Raw genomic sequence first — 20,618 nt, 5'->3', positions numbered from 1 at the left:
AGCAGCCTTCTAGCTACCATTGGGAGTAGAAAGGGCTGTGCTGTAGAGTCTGCAGGGAAGAAAGCAACTCCCGAGGACCTTCCGTTCCTCGTTCTCCTGAGACTAGGCTGCGTGGAGGTCAGGAGGGATGGCTGGCTATCTAGAACAGGGGCATAGGATGAGGTGAACAGCAGCGAGTGCTTCCATGGACAATCTTGGATTGCAGAGAAAATGTGCTTTGCTGACATGAGAAAGGCCCATGCTGTAGATATCTGTCAGAAAGGCAGCTATCCATGTAGACTCGGCTGTACCTGGGTTAACACAGGCAGCTCTGCTCATAGGGCTCTTTCCTGACACTCCTGCCTACCCCCGACGTACACTGGCTGCTCTTCTAGACCATGCCCATCTTTTATAGGCTCTTATTTAATCAACCTTGGAAAGGTATTATTTTGGGGAGGATTATGATTAGAATGAGATAGCATTACTATAAGAATCTACATAGGGTTTTAGTATTCTAGAATGTTCCAGATAGTGCATGTAACAATCTATTTAAAATGATTACACAAACACCCACCTTTGTTTATGGTCAGCAGTTCTCAGGCGCTTGAACTCTCTAAGAAGATTGGAGAAAGTTTAACCCTGGCTGTTTAAGCCCTGTATGTGGTAGTTACCAAATTATCATCTTACAATGTCCACTGAGAACTTCCAAACATGAATAGTCTGTTTTTTTTTTTTCAGAACAAAAATGCTTATTAAAAATATTTTGAGAACATTTCAAATATAGCATAATTTAAATGCCAGAATAAACATAAAGTTACTGCCAGGTGTCTGATATAGAATGGGCTCTCAGTAAAGATGAACCCATAGCAATAGGGCAAGTGTGATAAAAATTACTTATTAATTTATTAAACTAAGAAAGGCTGGACGGGGTGGATTTCTTGTTACTTCTATATGTGGTTTTTATCTGATTATTGCGATTGGAGATCAAGTTTGCAAGAGAAGAGCTGCTTTATGTGCTCAAAGGGGATTTAAGAGCTCAGGGTGGGAGACTGAGGCCAGGTGAATGCAATTTTCCATTCATCCTTTAAAAAGATTTTGTTGCTCACATAGCTAGAACAGACTCATCCAATGTTAAGATTATAAAAGAAGAATTAAGAAATAACAATAAAATACGTGCCCTTATTAATTTTGGAAATGCAAGAATTTGGGGTGGTGATCCAAGCAGTGGGGGCGGGGGGGCTTATAGGGACAAACATGCAGAGACTTTCATTCTTGGTATTGAGAATTATGGGACTTCGGTGGCTGCAGAGATGGCTCAGCAGGTAAGAGCTCTTGTGTTCTAGAAGAGGACTCGAGTTGGATTGCCAGCACCCACATGGAAGCTCACATCACCCTGTAATGCCGGTTCCAGGCTTCCAGGTGATCCAGTACTCTGTCTGGCCTCCATGGGTACCAGCATGCATGTGTGGTGCATAGACATACACAAAGCTAAAGGCCCACACATATAAGGAGAAAATGGTCCATTTGTCCTTGGCTCCTTTTTGTCTGTAGAAGAGATATTCATGTGCACACTTGAAAGTGTAAAACGGGGCAGCATCTTAATATTCAGAGCATTTGGGGAAGATATCTGGAAACAAAACGATCACGTGGTGCATCTCAAATTTCTTCATTAATGGAATATAATCTAAGCACTGTTGCTAAAATGTCTTCCCAGGGGGAAGTCCAAGCAATGTCAAACCCTTCTCCTAAGGTCCCAACAACAAGCAAAGGCATAGTTCTGCTAGAACTCACTCTAGGGAGCAAGGAAATGATTGAGCTTCCTTCCAAAGCAGAGGTGAGGGGTTACTTACAGGGATGTACATGTTCCTGCTCCAACAGGCTGGACCTGGAAAGCCTTTACCCAACAGGGCCAAGGACTTCCCATAGCTGCAGGGATGGAGTCTCCCTTTCTTAGTTTCCCACAGCCTACATACTCGAGTCCCTTCCCTAGACCACAAGTAATAAAGGTATAGTTGCTCAGACCAGGCAGGGAGTGGCTGTACACTCACCTGAGAGTCATGTGACCTACCCCCCCCCTCCCTGAAAGGACTTAATAGTCTACAAGCCTAGCTTGGGTCTCATCTTTGAAATGGGGCACAGCTGAAATGCCCAAGGTGGTAGTTACTTGGCTCTGGCACAATCATTTACAAGCAGGCTCAACACCAATTTAAAAGATTTCTACTTTCCTCTGCGTAGATTTGTCTTAAGGATGCTGGTTAAGGCTTTACATTCTAAAGTACACTAATCATATAAGAGTGTGTTTGCTGTGTAATATTAATTATTAAATGCAAGCACCCTCAAGGACACACATTTACATCGTATATAGTCTGAGAAGTCTTATTTCGGATGATCGTCATCAGCTCGCTGAATACCCACGGTGCTGAAGTCTCACCTCCCTTCCCTCTCATGTGACTCAGGTTTAGCTTGCAAGGCTAAAAATAAGGAAAGGGTTTTCTGTTTAGCTTTCTCTTTCCACAGAGGCTCCTTACCCACTTTTTAAAAGTACAAGGTTTGGTTTGGAGCCTCTGTGGTTAAAATATTCTCTATCATGGCAAGGTCAATGTCACAGGCCTATCTCTGGCCATAGAAAACACTATGCCCCTCCCCCCTTTACTTCTTGGTCGCCCCCCTCATCCCATGGACATCCTGAAAGCCCTCCTCACTGCTCAGGTGTTGGGGGGCACTTTCCTTCCCTCCTGGACCAGTTGCCACGAAGCATGTTTGAAATGCTATTAAAGGAACCCATGTTCACTATCCGTACTTATTCTCATTGTTTCTGTCATGTAGGGTTTCCCAGAGACTTTTTGGAAAGAGTGACCTTAACCTCATAGGTGTCTCAGCTGTATGGACTGTATTCTGTGTTACCCTTGCTAATCAGCAGTAGCCAACAGGGAAGAATGGCATGTTATTCACCTTCCTTACATCCATATCATCACTCATCACAGTCTGTCTGTCTCTCTGTCTCTGTCTGTGTCTCTGTCTCTGTCTCTGTCTGTGTCTCTGTCTCTCTCTGTGTGTGCACAAGGAAGCACACATCCATGCGCACATAGATTTGTGCATTTGGATGGTGAAACTTTCATGTATTTTCATCAGTGCAGGAGCCCCTTGCGAGTGACACCATTCCCTCACTAGGTGGCCCTGGGCTCTATAAAAAGTTAGCTAATGTGGGGGTTTGAGTAAAAATGGATCATATATTTGAATGCTTACCAGGGACTGGCACTGTTTGGAAGGATTAGTAAGAACAGGAAGTGTAGCCTTGTTGGATGTAGCCCTGTTGGATGAAGTGATGTTACTGGGGGAGGGACATGCCAGGCCCAGTCTCTCTCTCTCTCTCTCTCTCTCTCTCTCTCTCTCTCTCTCTCTCTCTCTCCTGCCTGCAGATCAAGATGTCAGCTCTGACTACTGCTCCAGCTTCTTGTGTGTTGCCATTGTTTTTATTGTGGTTGTTATTTGTTTTTGTTTTTAAATAAGAGTTGCCTTGGTCATGGTGTATCTCCATGGCAACTGAACACTGGCCAAGACAGAACTTGGTACCTGGGACTAGGATACTGCTATGACAGGCCTGAACATGCTGTCTGTTGGAGGACTGTGGAACTGTGGAAGACATTGGAACTTTGGACTAGAAAAGCAGGTAGAACTTCATGGGCCATCTTAGTTGGAACACTGAAGGACGAGCTGAGAGTGATGTGGACGCCAGGGCTCCAGCTCAAGAAGTTTTAGAGTAGAAGATTAGGAAGAGGCCTAGAGACCATCCATGACACTTGGGCAAAAAATGTGTCTGCTTTCTGTCTTTGTCCTAAAAATTTGCCTGAGGCTAAGTAGAAAGAGTTTTGGTTTAATGACATTAAAAGAGAGCTTAAGATAGCCTAGTATTGACTGTGTCATGTGGTCATTAGTGATCACTCTTATTCAGATCTATAATGAAAAGGAGCAATACTGACAAAGAAAAATACAAAATGCTGAGTTTGAGAAGAGAAGGAGAACCAGGAAGTGTCGTGGGGCTAAGTCCAGCACTTGAGATGTAAAGTTTCAAGAAAAGCTTGACGCTAAGTGGAATAAAAGAAGTGCTGACCTCAGGACAAGATCCCATCCAGATAAGCATCCAACTTGTGAAGAGGAATTAAAGAAAAGCATAAGCCCTGAAGGAAATTATCAAAACAGACCGCCGATACAAATGTAAAAATGTAATTGAACAAGGAGGCTACATTCCAGCCCCATCAAACAGCAGAACGTGGTGGCTTTGGCCATGTGGTTCCAGCTTTAGAGTCACAAGAAGGGAGTTGTGGCCTCTCTCTGAGACTAAGGACAGCCACTTGGGGTGTGGTCAGGTGTCAGGAGTGTACCTGCATGGAGGCCCAGAGAGGCCATCGTGTGAAACTGAAGGTAAAGCCTGCAGCATTGATGAACTCAAGACAGTAGAGATGCCAGGGTCAAGGGACACCTGTGAAGAAAAGTACTGACAGAGAAAGAAGAAGTGCTGACAGAGTGTAGAACCAGCCCAAGAGACAGAAGTGTGGTGTAGTCAACAATGCTGAAAGTAGTTGGCGACCTGAAGAGCCCTGTGACCAATCCAGTTCCCAGCAACCATATTGGGTGGTTCATTGGGAACTATCCTGTGACTCAAGGTCCAGAAGGAATCCTGTGCTTTGTGGGCATCAGTACTCATTTGCAAATATCCTCTACATATATATGCATTGATAAAAATAAACTCTTAAAGTATATAAGTATGAATTGTTAAATATCAGTCTTGGAGAAATAGTCAAATTCTTTTGAGTGTCTGATCATGAAGTCATTTGTTAGGGGTTTGTTTTGAGGTCAGCAATGGTCTTTTGGAAGCAATTTCAATGTCATTAGTTGATCTCATTGCTTGTGTGTGGATGCAGTTTTGACAAACTGTCCCTCTCCCCCCAAAACCCACCTAAATATTTCAATTTCAGTCTCAATATAAGAAAATATTTCAGTCTCCTTACCAGGAAAATTTTTATTAAAAACAGATTATGATTCTTCCTGGTCTAGCATTTTTCTTTTAAAACAAAGTGGGTGGACTTATATTTGACACGGGCCTGGATTTTAGTGGGAGAAGCCTATCTATTATCATATTTAAGTTGAAGCTCGCAGAATCCTGCCCCCAACCACAACATTTACATTCATGTACTACACACAAACAGCTGTCAATGCACGAGCCTCAGAGGCAACACTGTACATGGCTTAGAAAATGATGCCATTTTGGGTTGGCATCATTTAACAGGCACAAGGACCTGAGTTTTCTCCTCAGATCCCATGTAAACAAAGGATATGGTGTCATGTGCCTACTAGTCCCAGTTCCAGGGAGTCACAAACAGCTACAGGTTCCCTGGCCACAGCCCTAGCCTACCTGGCAAGTTGTAGGCTAAGGAGAGACTGCCAGAAGAGTGCACAGCAGCTCCTGAAGAATGACATCCAGTTAGCCTCTGGCCTACACATATGTGCAATACACACACACATTCACTCACACATACTCATACACTTACACACACACACACACACACACACACACACACACACACACACATTCGTATTCTCAAACCAACACATGCACACCCTCATACACACACACTCACTCACACACACATATACTCACACATGCACATATACTCACACATGCACACTCATATATACTCTCTCATAACACTCACTTGTACACACACACACTCACACATGTACTCAAACATGCATACTCATGCATACTTTCACACATACACTTGTACACCCACCCCCACACTCATATACTCACACATGCACACACTCTCATACATGCACACTCATACTCTCACACACACTCACATACATATACACATGTACACTCACATATACTCTCATCCAAACTCACTTATACGCACTCTCACACAGTAACACATACACAGCTCACAATACTCTCACACACACACATACTCACAGTTGCACAAACTCTCACACACACTCACATACACACTTATACATGCACAGACTCGCAGTCTCACACACAAAGACACACAACTAAAATGACTAGAAAATACATTCAGCTGCTAGTTGTGGTGATTTTCCCTACTATGCAAGCTTACTCATCTGAGTATAACATAATCACTGCCTAGTTTTGCAAGCTGTGGGCTTGTCAGCTGCTTGGACTACCACTAGTACATTTAAAAAAAAAACTCATATGATGTTTATCTGGCTGCAAATGCTTGAATACAATGATGACCAAGTTGGCTTGCAACAAAAATCTTTTATTGCGATATTTAACAGGATTTAAAATATTCATAGGACGGGTGCATTGCTTGTATTTGGCATCTGCACCCTCAAGTTTTAAAACTGCATGGGACTGTATATTGGTGGTACACTGATGTAAGTGACAAATTATTTGAAAAAAAAATCATTAAAATGCTTCCCAGCCTTTTGTACAGGAGAACTTCTCGTCACAGCCTAGAACTGGCTTCTGAGGTAAAAGAACATTCCTACCTATGTCTCTGGTTTCAGATTTGCTACAGGCAGAAGATGCTAATCATATTTAACCAGAGGTTCTGAGAGTCATGCTCCTCAAAACTATAGCTGTTATGCTCGTTCACAGCACACAATCCTGAAAATACAACAGCTGTGGGGTCCCTGTAAGATCATAGGATCTGGACACATGGGTGTTTCTAGTTAACAATACCCAAATTTTCATCTATTAATTAAAAGCCTTCCTCTTTCCTCTTTTCAAATGAAACACCTGCTCCTGGATCTGACACAGTTTGGTAAGAAAGCCCACTTCTTGTGACACACACACACACACACTCTCTCTCTGATTTCACAGTCTTGCCACAGTTTTGGTGGATATCACTGCCTCAAAATACCACATGAAAAATACTGCCATGTGTGACCAATCCATACAACAGGTAGTTTTGTCTCTGTGACTGAAGCAAAGAGGCTCCTGTTGATGGCAGGGAACTCAACTATGAACAGCAGGTGACTTCTCTGCTTCATCTTGTAAGACAAGATGGGAAACTTCTCCACTGATAACAACTTCAGCAAAGAAGAGGTGCCTGGGTTGAAGTGTGATTCTGGCATGGATCTGTCAACACAGGCAGTTTTATAAGCCATGTTTTATAGCCTTGACAGAAAAAGTGCTTGTGCCCCCGTGCCAATCACTCAGCCTTCGTCAACTCAATTGCACATCCTTTGAGAGATGTTATCCATCTCTACTGACATCCAGAATATATAGTGTACTGTCACCATGGCCCAGGGGTCAGCATACACTGGGAACTTGTCTTGCAGGGCCTGTGGCTACCTTCCAGCTCTTGGCTAATATGTGTGACTTGGCGTATGTACAAAGTGGGGAAAAGACCATTTCATTGATCTCCTGGCAAGTGTGACTCAACAGACATGAAGGCTAGTGTCTTGAGTAGATACTTGTTAAATAATCAAATGTTACTTGTACTTAAGGGAACTGGAGTGCAAGCTTTCACACCACACATTAAGTCTCTGCATAAAAACCCTAACCATATTCAGTTTATAGGAATGGCAATACAATAAGAGGTGATTGGAGACCAATTTGATTAACAAAGGGTGTTGTACTAATGGGCAGTGTGCAGTGACAGCATGGTGTGGCCACCATTTAGTAAACACTGTGACCAGATTACTGCCAAGGAGACACCCCCCCAAAAAATTAAAATAAATCCTTTTTTCCCTTCTCCTCACGTGGCACTCAATTGAGCCATCACCTCTGCAGTGGGTTGAATAGTTATTTTTAGATAATCTTTATTGAGGGCCATCAAGCATGGTATTTTAATATGAGATTAAACATCTATCTTCATCTTTTAAATGTCTCTTCAGAAAAAAAAATCTATTTTGAATGTGAGTTTTCCAGTTCATAAAGCTGAACGCCATGGCGACCCTGGCGTCCGGGTCCCCAGGGTGCGTGCCATGTTCTACCTAAAGGTTGAACATCAGTGATTCCTGAATTTTAGGTACATTTCTTCTCTCTGCTGATGATATTTGGAGTAGCACTCTGGGACAAAAAACAAAAAAAAAAAAAAACAAAAAAACAAAAAACCAAATTGATACACCCTTGCATCAAATTGTCTAACTCGATTCCAGGAGTAATCAAGAATTGGAAGGCACGGAGACAGTGTTTATATTGTTCATAGTGACATTTTAAAATAAATAAAGTAGATGTAGAAGATGAAAAATTGTTTTTATTCAGACACATTTTATGTCTTATCAGTAAGTACTTAAAGGAACTCTGGCTATTGCAAAAAGTAAATGAACTACTTATTACAGGATGTGTATCATTTTAGACATTGTTATACCTTTATGCTGTTGCTGGCATTACTGAAGGCCACTCCTGCTCTCGTTGGCTATAAAACCAGAAAGGCAAATGTGCACTGAACAACCTCTCCTTAGGAGCCTGTGATTAAAAGGCTTGACAAGATTAACTCCCAAACCTCACTGTCAAAAATATCATCTTTCTTCACTGAGTAGTTTGATTTTATTTTCAGCTTTTTCAAAACAAAAATAAAAAGAATACCTGTCTTAATATGTTGGCTTTTATAGACGTAGTTCATTTAAAATCAGATATTATATCTATGTGTTTATTTCTTAAATGTGACTAATTATAATTTTATTTTCAATGTAAAAACATTTAAAAACCCTAAGGGATTCTTTGTTTCTGAATACGGCAGAATCTCGCCTCTGCTGTCCATGATTCCCAGGCTTTCTCTACCTATCCTGGATGCTGTAGTTAATACATATGTCAAAGTAAGATGGTGCCTGCTTCCAGTGATGACTGCTCAGCCTCTTAATGCAGCTCCACATGTCATCACTGCCTGCCCTCCAGAAAGTCTCCAAAGCATGTCACACTTGGCCAATGTGCACAAGACCACAACCTTTCCTTCTTCCTCCTGTGTCCTGAAGTGCAGAGTACTGCCATGCCATGGTTGACTGTGATGTTTCTTTCTTTCTGTCTCTGGGTCCAATCCTCCATCCTTCTGGGTTCACAATGTTCCCCCTTCTATGGAGACTGACTACCACTCTCCTCTCTTAACCTGGTAGAGATACCGCCATTCAACAACTGGAAACTGGAAAACAACAAACAGGGAAACTGGAGGGGCTTACTTCCTTGTTTTGAGAACCATAAGGCAGTTAGGGATCCCTACTGTAGCTAGTGTTTGACTTTGTTTGGTTGGCCTACTTACTGTCCTCTGTAGTCATGAGCGGAGTCCAAGCACTGTATGCAGTGCCAAAGCCATTGGTGGCAACCAACCGAAACTCATACACTGTGAACGGCTGGAGACCAGTCACTTCGTAGCTTAACGATGCAGAAGGAATGGGGAATAATCTACGTGGGGAAGAAATGACTGTTAGGAAGGTTTAGACATCAAATAATGAAAACAAAGAAACAAAAATCAGTCAAGTTATACTGCAAAAAATGTTCAGGCATACCAATATAGATTTAAGTAGAACTATTTTAGTTCATCACATTATATCTGCTGTAGAATAAACAGCCATTGTGAGAGACTTTGTTCTCTTATATTATTGAGGACATAAATTCTGGTTGCAAGGACAGTGGCTGCTCTGAGGACATTAGGGACAGTAGTCGTACAGGTTCTTCACAGTTCAGTCCAGTTTTAAGTTCCAGTTCTATTCCAGTGTGTGACGCTTATATTCGCGAAAAGCTTAAGAATATGAGGAAATTTTGCTTTCTTTGCCATAAAAACAAACACTAGATTTTTGTTTTGCAAAGCAAATTTATACCCACTAAAATGTGTGTTCATGTTTTACTTCCTTTGAACTTTTAAAAGACACCTGATTTGGTTGCAAATATTAACCGACCCGCTTGCTCTTCATTTTTACGAGAACTTTTTTTAAAAATGCAGACACCGTATAAGGCAGCCCATGGGAAGAGACACAAGTCGAATGCTCACTCTAGACGGCCATGAGTGGAGGGACCAGGCCTCATCTGGAGCTGGTATCTGGGAGAGCCCGGAGCGTTGTTGCGAGCTGGTGTAGACCAGACAACCTGAAGACTGGTTGGAGCGGCAGCTGCAAGCCTGGGAGACAGCAGGCCATCTGGAGCTGTCGGGAAACACGGATGAATTAGAGCAGAGAAAACTGTGGGGACATATGCTGGGTGGAGTGGAAATGTTCCGCACGCTGGAAAACTGTTCCTCGGGATCAACAGCGACGTTAAACACGGTCCATTTAATTTAACATTTTCGTTCCTGAAGCGCTGTACTTCCTCCCTGTTCATCTCCGCAATGACGTCAGCTCTTAGATGTAAAAGCCCGAGCTTCCAGACCAAAGGATCTGGAGCCGGTCCCCACCTGTACTTCTGTTTATCTAATTGAAAGCACAGTGGGACTGTAGTGAAGCAAACACCCAGCACCTTTAATTTAGCCCGGTTTTAAGTAGACCGAGTGCTGATGCCATCCGGGTCTTACTCCTCTGGGTCACACCACCAGTGGTCCCTTTACTGTACCACTAACTAGACTCGGTGGGCTGGGTTCCTTCCCTTCGGAAGGATAAGGAGTTTGCTGATGTGAAGCCCTGTCATGATTTCACATTCTGATCTTTAGTCTTTCCAAGAAAATACGAAAACTAAACTCGTTCCTTGTGTCTCCCACAGTCTGAAAGCCTATTCACACGGCTCCGTACTCACTCGAACACGCCTCCATAGCACCGATCGCAAGAACCCACTGGAAACTTTCTGCGAGCACAGCAGGAATGAGTAAAAATAAAGCCTTTTCTATAAAAATGTTTTGACAGGATTATTACAATTATTTAATTTCCTCAACAGTTACAATTTGCATGAATCAATCACGACGTTTGCTGTAATACTTGTCAGAAACTCAAAAGCAGGTTAAACAGAGCTCTAGACTTCAGGAAGATCATCGAATGACTCTGAGCCTATGTTTTCTTATCTTTAATTCAGGGATACTTTCCCCTGATGTGCACAAAAATCAAACTGTATATCAACAGAATACCTTACTCTGGATTCTAGGAATCGTCATCATCATCATCATCACATTTGAGTTAAACTTTCCTTAGTATAGCTTAATTACTGCTATAATATTATTTACTAATTCGTGTTATTTAATGCTATTTACTAACATTGTAGCAATATATTGTTATTACTATAATGAAAACAAAGTATTGAGGTCCACTTTCAACACACACACACATATATATGTATATATGTGTATATATATATATATATGCATATATATATATATACATATATATATGCATATATGCATATGCTTGTAAAGAATGTGGGTTTTATGTGCTTTACAGTGCGGGAGACCCTGCCTGTGAACATGAGGCTAATGAACGGGCAACGATGAGGAGGGAAGAATTAGATTACATGTTTCATCAATCTTCCGTAAGGGCTTTGAGTTCATCAATAATTCATTTACTTGTTCAATACACATTTATGGAGGCTCTGCTCTGTGTTAAGTAGTGTTCTTCCCATGGAGGGGAGAGCAGCACCGAGGGAAACAGGTATCACCCTGTGGAGCTTATGTGTAAGTGAGGGGATTAGGCAATAAAAAGATGCAGGAACAGATACTAGATGACGGGAAGCCCGGAGAAGCGAACCCTAAACAGCCTACAAAGCACGAGGCCAATGGGGAGGCTTAGGGGGGAGAGAAGCTTGCTCAAGTCCAAGAAGCACATGGGGAGGAAAAAATCCACTGCTGGGAGCTGGCCTCTGACCTCCAAGTATGTGGGCCTCCTGCCACCCAGTGAATAAATAAACATAAACAAAACAACAGCCTGAGACAGAATGAACACGGGCGTACAGTAACTTTATTGGATGTTTTAGGTCGGTAGGAAGCTCACAGGAAGGGCACGGAATTTTAATCAGGAGTTATTTGAGCAGAGACTTTAGGGCATGTGAGAGATGGCCCTGAGGATGTCTGTGAAGAGCAAGGTGTCCAGAGAGCAGAAGGAAGCCAGAGAGCAGGGGAAGCTCTGGGGGCGCTGACAGAGCGGCTCTGCTCTGCGTGGTTGGCACAGAGGGCAGAGGAAGAGAAGGACTCCTCCTGAGTGGAATTCAAAGTCTCAGGCAGGGCCTAGGATTTCCTGTCAAACGGGCAACGTGTTTGGTAGAATGGAGCAGTATGATTACAAGCTTAAAGGTCCCACTGTGCGGGGCTGAGGATGCGGGCGTGAGTGGAGATAGACGCGGCAGTGGCTTTTGCTTCTGTAGTAATGACGGCGGCAGGGAGATATATTGTCACCTGGTTGGGAGCGTGTTGTCAGTAGAAAGTAAGGAAGTCAAGGCAGTGTTACTATTTTCAGCCTGGCTAACTGAATGGTAACCTCATTCCGGAGCTGATAGGCACTGAGGCGGGGCACAGGTAATGGGGGAGGGGCGATACCGATCTGTGTCTCACGCAAGTAATCCATCTTTTGTGTGCTGCGTGGATCTTTTAGTAGAGAGATGGAGGGAGACATTTCAGATGTCTGGGTAGAGATTACGGATCCATGGCTTTTAAAGGCTCGTGAACTTAACTAGAGTCTGAGGGCAGAGGAGATGAGTACAGAATAGGGAGTTGGAACCTGAGTCCAGTAATCTACCTGTAGTAGGAAAAAAACGAACAGAAGGTACCAAGATGGTAGGTGCCAAGGGAGGAAAGGTCACCAAAGGAGAAGAGAAGGGCTGGTCACCAGTGCCAAGTGTGCTGAGAGTTAGGGACTGGCTCTCAGCGCACTTGGTGCATATTTTTTAGTCAGTTTTTAACAAGTGCACACGTACAAAATGCTACACAACAGGCGGGAATTAAAATTTAAGATACACATCGGCTGTAACATAAGATCATAACCTTTATTTATTATTTTATCTAATTCTTTTAGATTGAGGGATGTGCCATTTACTGAATTCTGAAGGACTATTTGTTTGAAGTCATCAGCCTGGGGGGGGGGGGGAGAAGATCAGTTTTAAGGTGCGGACTAAAATTCCTTGGTGCGTGAGAGCTGCAGTCCTGAGAGGCTTAGAGAGAAGTACCCGGAAGAGTCCTCCGTAATCTTCAAGTGGCGTGTAGTCTCTTCTGACCAACCAGGCAACAGCACTCTCATCAGTTTTCTCACACTTCAATTATACAGGATGGCAACACGTTTGCCAGGAAACGGCCATCTTCCGTGATTTCTGTACGACTCTCCCTCCCGAAAGCCTTCTTTCTCTCTGCTTAGCCCCTTTTATCCTGGGCCCATTTCCTCAGAGGCTCTTTCGCATGAAAGCAATAACTAGGAGTCAGTCATAACTCCAAGCCTGGTTCCCAACACGAGTGCCCTGTATCTATCTGCTTGATATATTGTCCCCAGGATGCCATGTTGTTCAAAAAGCCTCTCTCAAGTTTCATATGACCCTCGTGGGGCAAGCATGCTACAGACAGCCTCCTGAATCAACACATCCTGCCCAGTAAATACTAATTCTACATGGCAATCGGATAAAACAGCTACCCTCAGCTATAAATCCACAGGAAGGGGAGTTTTTAATAAAATTTCAAATTCAGCCTTCTTTCGGAGGCAGAGAGAGAGAGAGAGAGAGAGAGAGAGAGAGAGAGAGAGAGAAAACAGCGGGTCATAAATAAATCACGAACTGAACGAGTTGAGATGGTGTAATTTGGAATACATGATTTTATTAAACTTTAAAAATAATAGACTTTTGGACCCAGCCTTAAAACAAAACAAAACAAAACAAAACAAAACAAAACAAAACAAAACAACCCAGCAACCCATTCAGACAAGACAGGTCACACATGCCCTCAAGCCTTGCTCCCTACACATTTACAGAACCCTGTGGGCTGCACCTACACAGCAAATGGAGGGGTTGTTGTTCTTCATATAGGTGACTGCTAAGTCTGTCAGCACCAAAAGGAGAAAAAGAATTCTCCATATTTCCCTTATACATCAGTTTTTATCAGACCCATCTCCCTCCCCATCTCCCTCTTCCTCTTCCTCTCTCTCTTTCTCTCTCTCTCTCTCTCTCTCTCTGTGTGTGTGTGTGTGTGTGTGTTTTAAAAGAGTGTATTCAAATACTTCACTAAGGTGCCAAAGAAACCTATGTAAATTTGCCCTAAATTAAGATAACTCATACTTGAGTCATCACACAGGGCTGGAAGGCACTATGTGGGCTCTCAGAAGAGAGAAGTAATCACCAATATGCCCACAGTAAAGCCTGCCTTGCCAAGACATGCCCACTGGTGCCAAAGTGGGAGAAATGTAGTGGGAGTCACCAGGGCAGCCAAGCACTTTCTGGTTGGATGGAAGGCCTCCTCAAGTTAAAACACAGCTGACCAAGGATCTGTGGCCTGAGGAGCCACAGCCCTAGTGGATCCCCCACTATTATTATTCTGCTAAGTGGCCAGCATTTTAAACTGACTCCCGGTGAACTACTGTTATACCCACAGTTTACTGCATCTCTCAACTTAAATCACAGAAATGTAAAACCTGTGTAATCTCAAGTAAGATAAAATCCCAGCATGGAGAGGGGAGGTGGGCATGAAGTCTCACCCCTAGTGAAGTTAACTATTGGTAACTGGTAACTGCTGAGGTAGGGGGAGTCCGTTTTCTTTCAGGCATGGTCACTGGTAAGTTGGCCACCACCCAGTGAGGGGCCACACACTCATTGGCCACAACACACTCAAGGGGCCATCAGCTGCAGCAACTTTACTTGATGGGCTTACGGATGTGATATTAAACACTATTCCGCATTCAGGTCTTTCTTGCTGGGGGAGGAGAAGGCAGAACACGTGCAAAGAGGACTCAGCCATCAACCTTCTGTGTGGTGAGTAGGACAGCAGTTGCCAACGTTACCACAAAGCATGCAGTCAGTACAATGATGGCCGAGCGCACTGGAGGGCGCAGAAGTTCTGAGTGTCCAGGCCACTCTGTCCCTTGCCATGCCATCCAAAGGGCTGTGGATTATTTAGGCACTGCCATGGGTACTTTGCCATGGGTGGCTCATCTGGGGTTAATCAGGGTCTCCACCTCATTCCGGGTCAGGCTTCACTGCAGCTTCCTGTGCTCACTGGACTCGGGTCCTGGTTTCACGCTGGTTCTGCCAAGGTTCTGACCCTATCCTTAACTTCTCAGAGTATAGAGTAGAGGGATTTTTAAAATGATGTAAATTTCCCTGTTAACATAAAACCATGGCCCTTTATCCACCTGTGCTCCTAACGCATGGCTAGATAACCTGGCACCTGTTCAAAGCCACGGCCAACAAACTTCCCCGTCACTTTCCGAAACTGCCACAGAGAAGCAAAAGGATGTCTAAATTCTCGTTTCCTGGATGGAAAATTAAAGTTCAGACACATAAACTAAGTCATTGAGTCATGAACAAATTGAAACAGAAGGCAAGACTCGATTTCCAGTCACGGAACCATATGTCATTTAAAAAGATATTAATTATGGGCAGTGTGCAGATGTGCTAACAAATGGACAGCCAACCTTGAGCCCAAGGATGTGCAAACAGAGCGGCACTGAACAGTAGCAAGTCAATGTGAACAGATTCCACCGCCACATGGAGCCTCAGCGGAGCTAAGGTTTAAAACGCATCCTACACGCCAGGTTCCTTAGCATAATCGTTTTCAATCCGCAGAATTATGCTCTAAAATCACAGACTTATCTTTTCGTAGCATAGATCAAAAGAGCAAGGCTAATGGAAGTTAAATACTTAATCTCAAATCACAAAACTGGTTATTGCAGAGTAAGAATTTTGACTAGGGCTTCTGGCTTGAGGACACCGCTCTGATTTTACTCCATCAGGCACCCTGTTACAGCAAGTGCTTTCGTAATGCAGAATAAGTACTACATCTATTCAACAAATACAGGAGCCTGCCGCTTACAACACTGACAAATTAAGCTTCAAAAAGATTGAATTCTTTTTTGTTCAAATCAGATTCTTTTTTATAAAAAGTGTTATTTTTATGTGTCTGAGATTTTGTCTGTCTGTCGTCTGTCTGTGTATCCCCATGGGTGCCATACCCACTGAGGCCAGAAGAGGGTGTTGGATCCCTTAGCACTGGAGATCCATATGCTTTTGAGTCACCATGTGGGCAGTCATTTCCAAGAGCAACCGGTGCTCCTAACCACTGAACCATCTGTCCAGTTTTGAATCATATACTCAAGCAGTTCTTTCTGTCATTCCTAGGAACCTTACCTCATACCAGCAAGTGTCTCTGGGACTAACGAAGTTCAAAGAAAGGTCACACAGAAGCAAGTTCACATGGAAGCAATATTAGTTTAGTCAGAAGTTCTGTGAGAACGCATTCAGGTTGCTATGTTATATTCCGGAATCCCTCCTCACTTGTAGAAACTGATGTTACAATATCAGAAAAAGGATGCACCTAGTATAAGAAGTCCAAAACCAGGAAACAGCAGCCTGTGTTTTCACAGGTGTCTTCTCTGCCGTAAAGACCCAGCATTCTCCGTCAAACCGTGCTGAATCTTAACTCAGGTGTGGCTGTCACTTTTCCCAGAATATTCCAGAGACACGGTAAGAAGAGCTATTTGAAAGCAGATGTTCTGCTGTGGCCTCATTTTAAAACATTGCTAAACACTAGTCAACACTAACATTTTAACTCCATAGTGCTAAACAGAACTTTTATTTTTTTCTGTGTTTGATGTAATACAAAATTTTAAAATGACCAATCAAGTGAAAAGAAATTATCCATACATAAATTACTTAAAATTATCCATTTTTAACTACTGATGATTTTCTATGGAAAATATATACTATATGCTATATTAAATACATATATATATTATATATATATTAAATACATATATGTTATTTAGTGAGCTTTATTTACTTTTATTATGTATAATGAGAACTCTCTATGCTGTAAATATTTTTTTACTAATTATTTTGGAATTAAACTTTATTTGTTACATTTATTTATTTTAAATAATGAGTTTTTGATCTTTCAAACAGTATTTTCTATATGGGGAATATTCCATCCATAAGGTCAACACCATAGGGAATAGAGCAGAGTAATTTTCAGTATTATAAGTAACATCATGAGTATTTCAATGGATACATTTCCAGGTAATGGTTTTCAAAATTGTTGGTTGACTAGGAGTGAGTGTCATTATCACTTTAGATTCTTGTTGACTCATGGTTATCCAGAAAGTTGGTTCTGTTTAATCCCCATCACAAAGCTATGACTATTCATTGCCTTATAGACTTTTCAAAATGCATATTTAATTTATAATCATGTATATGTGCTTATGTACACATATGTATAAATGTGCAACTATATCTTAGAATAATGTACTGTTTTATATATAATATAAATATGTAACATAATTAGATATAATTTCTGTACAGTATATATAAAACAAAGTTCTAAGCTTATTTTATTTGTACAAGGTGTGTCTATACATGGGTATGTGTATATGTGAGTGCAGAAACAGATGCCAGAAGAGGGTGGCAGATTTCCTGGAACTGCAGTCACAGGTGGTTTTGAACCCACTCAGTGTAGGTTCCAGGAACTGAGCTCAGATGCACTGGAAGGGCAGAAGGTGATCCTAACTGCTGAGCCATTTCTGCAGCCCCAATCCACACACATAACATTTTAAAACTGGACACTTGAAGAGCATCTGCTCTGTGCCTGAAGTGCCTGTGATATGCGGTCACCTACAAATAGCAAGGGTTTCATGAGTTGGACCAAAATGATATAGCAAACAAGAGGCAGTGGCAGAGCTGTGGTGAGTGTGAGACTTAGGGGGTAGAATGAATAATGCCCCACCTCCCTGAGATCTCACCACTGTAATGGCTGCAAGAACCTCAACCCTAGAGAGAGTTCAGAATGCTTATCTAGTAATCCTCAAGTAATTTGAGAACAATGAAAAGTCCACCAGGAAATAGGACTTAACACTGAAAGGAAGGGTCAGAGAATTGTGTTATAAAGTCCAGACCCACGGCCGCTTTTGTCAGCAAGGCACCTTGTCCTGAGGGCCCTGGGAGCTAAGATCATGCAAACCAGCAACCCAATGGGCAACCAATCATTGAATCTTCTTTCAGTGGTCCTGCGAGGGTTTTATTGTATAAACATTGTGTAGATATTGTCTAGGCATTGCAATGTACAGGTGCTGTATAGTCTAAAATAGAACCTGAATTTTCATAACTGCAGTTTTTAAACTATGAGACCAATAAGCCAATAGCTCTTTCTGGATTCTGTGTAATAACCCTTATCACCAAATAAGGAAAATATACTTTACTCCTGAAGGCTAAGCCAGTGTTATTTCATTAGTAAACACATACAAACTCATATTCCTAGTTTAATAGCAAATCCCTTTTCATCCTGAATAAAGTAAAATCAAGCCTGCATAACTCTGATCCATTACAACATTCCCTGCAGGTCCAGGTTTATCTAACACCAAGATCCAATCCTAAAGGGAAAGCCCAAGGTGGCTAGGCCTTGAGGCCTTGGATGGAAGACATCATATTTATTTAAAAAAATGTAACTCTAAAACTCATCACATGATTTTTTTTTCTCAATGAAAACTGGACAAAATTCAGAGTTTGGTGGGGTTTGAATTGATTGTGAGATGGATGTTAATTAGACAGACAGTGTAAACAATGTGTCTAGTCGCCATTTGATAAATGCTGTCGTCTTGATTTTCATTGATAAAGACAGACACATACAAGGGCTCGCACTAATGCTGGGTATGTTTGTAAACCAAGCTCTGGGCTAATGCTTTCTCTGTATTGCCACATTTAATCGTTATGGCGATTGTACCTGGGGCCCGTGAGATGACTGGGAGGATAGAGATGCTAGCCACCAAGCCTGAAGACATGAGTTCAACTCCAGGACCAGGAAGGTAGAAGAAGAAGACTGATTCTTAGCAGTTGCTCTCCGACCTCCATGTGAATAGGCACTAATGGTAACTAAATAAATAAACCTACAAAGATATTTCTTTGAAAGCTCTATGTGTGCAGTAGGTAGGATTAGAAAAGAGAAACTTGACAGACTTAGGCCAAGGGCATGCCCAGATGAAGGTAGTGGCTGAATGCCAAACCCAAGGCTTTGTTTTTTGTTTGTTTATGAAGTCTTAAGAGACAAGGCCAAGCCAGTGGGGCCTTCCTCCTGGGCACAGAAGTCACCGTCTCTTTTCTTCCTTATTACTGAGCGGGCAGGAGCATGGGGGAACAGTTTGCACTATGGATACCAATCTGAGAGTTGTATAATGAATAAGTATAAAAAGAAAGGGGTATTTTTTAGAAGAAAAGTTCTTTAAATTGTGTCATTTAAATCGTTATGAACCTTTGTGTGTGGAGGATGGAGGGAAAAGAGATTTAGAGAAACTGTCTTTCTCCAGCTTTCTGGCACTGGGTTTCTTGGGATCATTCCATCTCTGAGTATTCAGAGGGACTTCCTGTATCCATCAAGGCATCTTTGGTTTAGAGAGACCCAGAAAGAAAAGCCCCAGAGGTAAGGCCTTTATCCCATGTTGAGAAATGACCACAGTTCTTCAAGGTCTTTGTTCCAGTGTAGGAAGAGCTGAACACAAAAGCAATGTCTGGGAAATGGAGAGAGGACTCAGGGGACTAAAGCACCCGGCCTAAGAATGAAGCCATGAGTTTAAATTCCAAGCACCCATGTGAAAGACTCAGCATGGTTACCTGAATCCATAAGCCCAGCACTGTGGGTGCTGGAGTCAGAAGGATCCACTGGGGCTTCCTGGACACCAGCCTGGCTTCAGGTGACAGACTCTGTCACAAAGGAATATGGAGAAAGTTATAGAGCACTGGACACCTTCCTTCAGCTTCTATGCATGTAAGAAGACATTAGGTGGCCATATACCATGCATGCATATACCATATACATACATACATACATACATACATACACACAGATACATACATACATACATACACACACACCCCCAAAAGCTCTGTTGATGAATTTTATTATGCTTATAAGAATTTTATTAAAAAAAAAAAAGCACATGGCTCTCAGTGACAGGATGGATTACGTTGGAGCCTATTTATGAATAAATCCTGAAGTTGGTTCAATGCTTGCCTTCAGTTTCTGATTTGCTGGGATTATATCTCCGTTGGGAATTTAAAGAGTTCAGCAACATTTCAGAGCTTTGAGAGTACTGCCTCAAAATTAGCACAAATTATCTGTCAAGCTAATATGGACACAATGGGCACATCTCTCACCTGGCTCCAGTAATTATTGTTTTGTGATATGTAGACAGGGCTGTGTATTCTCTGTGAGTGGTTTAATTAGAATGGGAAAGAAATGAGGATGTCCCCAGGTACAGTACAGAATGGCAGTCATACAGGAAGAAGGGGCAGAGGTGGCTCAGGCCACTAGAATACAAAGACGGCTCTGAATGCTAATTGCTTTGGATCATTTTGGGAAAAGCAATCCAGTTCATCCAAGCATTTGTTGGATCCAGCAGCCAACTCCCCGCACCCCTCACCCTGTCTATGATGTGAAAACGGAAGTCTGGCTTCCGATGACTCTGGGAGACAATCTAGTACATTTGTCAGGAGTGGAGCATCTGACACACTGAAGGACTCCCCCTTCACTGGAAACACCCCAAAGCTCTGGATGAAGTAGGGGATTTTTGAATTTCATTAGATACAC

General features: G+C 42.4%; 1 protein-coding gene across 2 annotated transcripts in view; it reads right to left on the bottom strand.

The window, feature by feature from the left end:
- Ush2a (usherin) overlaps positions 1–20,618 on the bottom strand; it is a 702,660-nt gene that overhangs the window by 241,108 nt on the left and 440,934 nt on the right. For both annotated transcript variants that reach the window (NM_021408.3, XM_017319869.1), the window contains 2 exons: positions 9,936–10,086; positions 9,207–9,349 (listed from right to left, as the gene is read on the bottom strand). In NM_021408.3, the coding sequence (NP_067383.3) occupies positions 9,207–9,349; positions 9,936–10,086 (294 nt within the window). The remainder of the gene's footprint in view (positions 1–9,206; positions 9,350–9,935; positions 10,087–20,618) is intronic.

This window comes from Mus musculus, chromosome 1 (assembly GCF_000001635.26).
Source record: "Mus musculus strain C57BL/6J chromosome 1, GRCm38.p6 C57BL/6J".
NCBI classification, from domain to species: domain Eukaryota; kingdom Metazoa; phylum Chordata; class Mammalia; order Rodentia; family Muridae; genus Mus; species Mus musculus.
The sequence above is the reverse complement of the archived record's forward strand: the minus strand, read 5'-3'. Positions and strand labels throughout refer to the sequence as shown.